The 5,400-nt window shown below is 70.1% G+C and overlaps 3 protein-coding genes across 3 annotated transcripts in view; 2 read left to right on the top strand and 1 right to left on the bottom strand.

Moving 5' to 3' along the window:
- MNEG_8789 (hypothetical protein) overlaps positions 1 to 119 on the top strand; it is a gene marked incomplete at both ends in the record, with an annotated part of 1,345 nt that extends 1,226 nt beyond the window's left edge. Inside the window, one exon of the mRNA XM_014042739.1 lies at positions 44 to 119. Coding sequence (XP_013898193.1) covers positions 44 to 119 — 76 coding nt within the window. The remainder of the gene's footprint in view (positions 1 to 43) is intronic.
- A 47-nt stretch (positions 120 to 166) lies between these two features.
- On the top strand, positions 167 to 1,606 carry MNEG_8788 (hypothetical protein; the record flags this gene model as incomplete). The annotated part of the gene is made up of 4 exons (XM_014042738.1): positions 167 to 247; positions 464 to 553; positions 887 to 952; positions 1,436 to 1,606. The coding sequence occupies 4 exons, from the start codon at positions 167 to 169 to the stop codon at positions 1,604 to 1,606; spliced, it is 408 nt and encodes a 135-aa protein (XP_013898192.1).
- Positions 1,607 to 2,785: 1,179 nt separating this feature from the next.
- MNEG_8787 (hypothetical protein) overlaps positions 2,786 to 5,400 on the bottom strand; it is a gene marked incomplete at both ends in the record, with an annotated part of 3,367 nt that continues 752 nt past the window's right edge. Inside the window, one exon of the mRNA XM_014042737.1 lies at positions 2,786 to 5,103. Coding sequence (XP_013898191.1) covers positions 2,786 to 5,103 — 2,318 coding nt within the window. The remainder of the gene's footprint in view (positions 5,104 to 5,400) is intronic.

The following is a 5,400-nucleotide window of genomic DNA, read 5'->3' as shown; positions in this document are numbered from 1 at the left end:
CTGCAGCGCTGCTGGCTTGCCGCGCGCGCCTCCTCGGCAGCAGGCGGCTCGGGCGGCAGGCGCCGTTGCACAGGGCGCAAGCAGCGCTTGTGCTGTTGAAGAGGTCCGGCGACGCATAAGCGCGTGCGTTGCCCCGTGCGGCCGCAGATTGCTGGAGCAGAAGCACATGCTGGAGGAGCAGCAGACCACGCTGGGCGTGCTGAGCGACATGGCGGCGGCCACCAAGGCGCAGAAGAAGACCATGGCGGTGCGGTTGGCGGGCGGGACCGCGTGCACCTGGCCTCTCCTTGCATTCACCAGAGGCGGCAGCGGCGGTCGGCGAGGCCACCACAAGCTCACACGTGCCGGGCTCGGTGCCTTGTTGCAGTGGGCTCAGGTTCGCTCCCATCCTCAGGCTTCTGCCTGCCCTTTCCCTTGCCTCACCGCTCGCCTTGCGTCGATGCAACTCTTGATTTCACAACAGGAGATGAAGATCGACAAGATCGACAATACCCTGGAGGAGATCCAGGAGGTCGGGGAGCAGATGAGGGCCATCAACGAGGCAGTGGCGCAGGTGCGGGGCCCGGGGCGGGCTGTGGAGCTGCCGCCTGAGGCGCTTTCAGCCGGCGCGGCCAGGCAGGGATGGCACAAGGACGGCAGCCGCGGGCCGGCGCATGGACTGGGAAGCGTGAGGGGATGCCAGTCGATGGACTTTGCGTGTAGCGCAGCTTGCACGCCGGCGCCCAGGCCGGCGCATTGCTTCGCCACCACGCGTAGCCTGTACGATTGCTTGCCAGGCGCCCCTCCGCACGCGCCACCTTGTTCCGCATGCGCATTCCACTCTGCAGCCGGTTCCCTCCTGTCTTTGCCAACTCCTTGCCGAAACAACCCGCTTCATCCCCTCCAGCCTGTGGGGCTGTTTCAGGACATGGACGAGGACGATCTGCTGGGGGAGCTGGCAGAGCTGGAGCAGGTGGGCTGGGGAGGGGGGCGCCGCGTGTGCTGTGTGCGCTGTGTGAGCCTTTTCGCTGTGGACACGCTGCTTGCGGTGTCTTGAAATCGTGCTTTGGCACACCATTGATTGCTTGTGGCTGGGGTGCGTGGTGTGCGGCGCCCGGGTGGCCGGGCGCGGCGCGAGTGCCAGGCGGAGCGGAGCCTGAGGTGTCGTCGGGCGTGCCCACCAATGATACGCTCGCTGCTGCTTGTGTGTTGTGGTCCAAGAGCCGTGTGCAGCTGCGTGCTGCTAGCACGGCTTCCGTTATTACTGCGGGCCCCAGTCCACTCTGTTTACGCACTCAACAATTCCTCACGCATACAACTGCACACTCAGAACGCGTACACACAACTGCTCCGGAGCGCGCGCATATACACACACACACACAGCACACACGCACACACACCATGCACCAGTATGAAACCTTGCTCACACCCCATCGCGACCCACCCACCCCACCAGGAGGAGCTGGACAGCCAGCTGTTGGAACCCGCCGCCGTGCCCGCCACCAAGGTGCCCGCCGCCGCCGCCGCCGCGGCCCTGCCCAGCGCGCCCACCGGCGCTGTCAAGGCCAAGGCGAAGACCCGGGAGGAGGAGGAGCTTGAGGCGCTGCAGGCGGAGATGGCGCTGTGAGGGGCCCGGCGGCAGGACGCAGCTGAGGCCTCCCCGGGCCGTGCTCGTGCCCCGGCTGCGAGGGCCGGCGGGGAGGGGACCTGGGTGCTGTCAGCGCCCCATTTGATTTCTTGCTGTTTATTTGATTTTGGGTATGGTCTCTTTACTACTGGTTCGGCTTTTCTGCAGGGATGCCGGCCGGCCCCTTGTCGACGCGAGCGACGAGCGGCGGCTCTCCTGGCTGCCCTCCAGGCAGCAGCCGCTCCCGCGCCGCAGCCCTTGTCGCAGCTGGGCAGCAGCTTCCATCCTAGCACAGCTCAATCAAAGTGTACATCACCATCACGCACCAAACGCCCTCCGTGCGTTCGCCTCGCACCACGCGTCACTGCACCTTTGGGTGTGCGTGGGGGCCTGCTGCTCCCCTGAGGGGCCTCCTGTAGATTGCCCCTCCAAGCGTTGGCGCTTCCTTTACCACGGGGAGCTGCGGCGCACACTTCGTCTGTGCCCGCTTGCTTGGGGGATGGCCTCCCTCATTGTGTAAAGCATGCTTTCGCGATGCGGCGACGATGGAGACACACACCAGATGGCATACACTTGTATCCCCGGCAGCTTCTCATGTAATGCAACGGCATGGTGAACTGCACCGCGTGGACGGAGGCCATTGACATGTGCTCAATCTGGCATCGACCGCTGTATCACCGGGCGGGACCAGCCCCTAAACAGCCAACCCGTTTCTCCCGTGCACCCCTGATGCAGCTACCACCCTCTAGGAGTGCATCTCACACAGGCACCACTTTACACTGCCAAAAAACAAGAGACAAAAACAAGAGATAAGAAAGAACGCCCTCCTCATCTCAGAGGATTGCGGCGGCCAGTGGGGGTTCATGCCGAGGTGCAGCAATCCAAGACAGGCCCCTGTCAAGTGGGAGCGGTTGTGAGAATCATGACGCAACACTCGACAAGTGCAGACGAGACGCCGATAATCAGCATACCACAAAAGCATTGCTGCCGATAGACAAGCTACCGAAACCGTGAAAAAATAACCTCACGCAGCAACGGCCGACGACGCGAGGCGCACGCCTGCCCAGCCAGCTGTTCATGGCCCATTGCCCCAGACCCCGCCCTGCCCTCGCTCGTCCGGCGCGCCTGCGACGCCCTCACCACACTTTGCGCCGCGGCCGGCAGCCTCGTGGCAGCGACCTAGCGCCTGCCCCCCTGCAAGTTGAGCTGCTGCTGCATCATGGCGAGCCGCTGCCTGTTGGCCGCCTGCTGCGCCGCCACCTGCTGCTGGCTGGGCACCCCCTGAGCAAGCTGCAGCACAACGGGCTGCGGCTGCAGCTGCTGCTGCGCCAGGAGCCCCGTGGGCAGGTGCGAGTGGTGCGCGTGCACGCGCTGCTGCTGAGGAGGCGGCGCGCCCGGGGGCGGGCGCGGCCCGCCCGGCGGCGGGCGCGGGCCGGGGACGCCGGGGCGCGGCGCGGGCGCGCCGATGGGCGCGTGGCTCAGGAGGGGGATCTGGCCGCCGCTGTAGAACGCACCGCTGACCACTGGGATGCTCGACGCGCGCAGGCCAAACCCATGGGCTCCCGCCGCGCCGTTGGGCGCCCCGTGCACGCCGTTGGGCGCGCCGTGCACGCCGTTGAGCCCAATGCGCAGCACCTGCTGCACCTGCTGAGCCGGCGGCGGTGCCGCGGGCGGCGCCTGCCTGGCCTGCAGGTGGACGGACGCACCAGGCGGCTGCTGCTGCTGCCGCTGCTGCTGCTGCAGCTGTTGGACCTGCCGGTGCTGGCCCGGCTGCGGGTGCTGCAGGTGCTGCGGCTGCTGCTGCTGCTGCTGCCCCGGCGGGGCGAGCCGCTGGGCGTCACTTTGGCCGTGCTTCTGCGGGGGCTGAAGGTGCGCCTGCAGCAGGCTGCCAGCTTGAGCGTGTCCGGGCGGCGGCTGCTGCGGCTGAGCGCTGGGCGGCCGGGCCCGCTTGGCAAGGCTCGTGTCGACGGGGGCGTCCTGCGCACGGGCGTCCTCCCACCTCCGTTTTGGCCGCGGCTGCGCCGGCTTCGGCCCCGGCTGCTGCGGAGCCGGGCCGCCGCCGGCTGCGCCGCGCTTCGCCTGCGGCTGGGGCCGCGGCGGAGCTATGTTGGGCCGGGGCTGCCCCGGCTGGACGGGTGCTGAGGGCCCTTGGCCAGCAGGGAGGTGCTGGATCTGCGCGGGCAGCTGCACCGCCAGGCGCTCCACGGGCGGCAGGTGCCGCACCGCCGCCGCCGCCTCGTGCTGCTGCTGCTGCGGCGGCGGCGGCCGGAGTTGTGACGCCTGCGCGCCGCCGCCAGCCGCCGCGCCGCCGCCGTTCCCGCCGCCGCCGCTCCCGCCGCCGCCGCCCCCGCCACCGCTCCCGCCGCGCGGCGGCATGGGCAGCGGCGGCCCCTTGAGCGCGCTCTTCGACCGCGGCAGGTCGACCCCCGCGTCGTGCAGCGCGACCAGCGCCGCGCCGCACGCGCTGCGCTTGGCCGCGTGCTTCGGCGTGTCGACCGCGCGGCCCAGCACGCGGCCGCCCTGCGCGACCACGTACTCATTCCACGGCCCCTCGGTACGCTCGCTAAACACCAGCAGCTGCGCGGCGTCGCCACCCTGCTTCCTTATGCGCTGGTTGAAGTCGTTCAGCAGCGCCGTCGCCTCCTGGTGGCCGTAGTACTCCAGCAACGCGGGGACGCGCGCCCTGTCGTGCGGCGTGCAGAACTTGGCCTCGTCCCGCAGCGGCGGCGGGCCCTGCTTCTGCTGATGCTGCTGCGGCGGCTGCGGCTGCGCGTCTACCACCTGCTGCTGCTCCTGTTGCTGCGACGACACGGGTGGGGGGACCGCGGCGGCCGCCTTGGGCCGCAGGTGCCCGCTGCCGGTCTTCACGAGCCGCACCTCGTTGACAACAGGCGGCGCCTGCTGCTGCTGCTGCCCCTGCTGCTGCTGCTGCTGCTGCTGCTGCTGCTGCTGCTGCTGCTGCTGCTCCGGAGGGCCACCCTGCGCGGCCTCATAGCATGCGTTGACCGCGCGCCGGACCTCCTCGTCCTGCGCGTACACCCGCGCCAGCGCAAACAGCACCAGGAACTGCACCTTCGTGAGCTCCTGCTGCAGCTGGGCCATCTGCGCCGCGGCGTCGGCCCCCGTCACGTGCAGCGTCCGCAGCAGGCCGCGGAGGGCGAGGGTGACGTCGGAGGGCGGGGCCGTGGCGCGCTCCTCTGGCGTCATGCGGGAGAGCAGCAGGTCGCGCGCCGCGGCCTCGCGGAGCGCGGGGTCAGCAGACAGCTGCTGCTGCTGCTGCTGCTGCTGCTGCTGCTGCTGCTGCTGCTGCTGCTGCTGCTGCTGCTGCTGCTGCTGCTGTGGGGGTGCTACCAGCGTCGCCGGCGGTTGCTGCGGGCCCTGTTGCGGCCGTTGCTGCAGGCCTGGCAGCGCGGGCGCGGCCTGCAGGGGCGCAGCCGCGGCGGCGGCGGCGGGGGCGGCGGCGCCGCCGTAGCTGCCCGGGGGGTCGACCGCCATGGCTGCGCGCTGAGTGTCCGCAGATGGGGGCGTGCTGGAGCGCCGGCCGGCACGGCGGGGGTCGACCGGCGCGTTGCCGCCCTGCAACTGCGGCTGCAGCTGCTGTTGGGGCTCTGGCGCCTGCGCCGGCCCCTGATCCGACGGCCGAGGAGTCGGCTTGCGCCCAAGAGGCGGCGGCGGCTGCCCCATCTGCAGCGGGCCGCCGCCCGTCTGGGCCAGCGGCGTCAAGTGCTGCAGCTGCGAAGATAGGGCCGCCAGTTGCTGCTGCTGCTGAGGCGCGAGCGGCGGCGGCGCAGGCT

This window comes from Monoraphidium neglectum, assembly GCF_000611645.1.
Source record: "Monoraphidium neglectum strain SAG 48.87 unplaced genomic scaffold scaffold01711, whole genome shotgun sequence".
Classification (NCBI taxonomy): domain Eukaryota; kingdom Viridiplantae; phylum Chlorophyta; class Chlorophyceae; order Sphaeropleales; family Selenastraceae; genus Monoraphidium; species Monoraphidium neglectum.
Note: the sequence above shows the minus strand (reverse complement) of the source record. Positions and strands in the feature narration are given on the sequence as shown.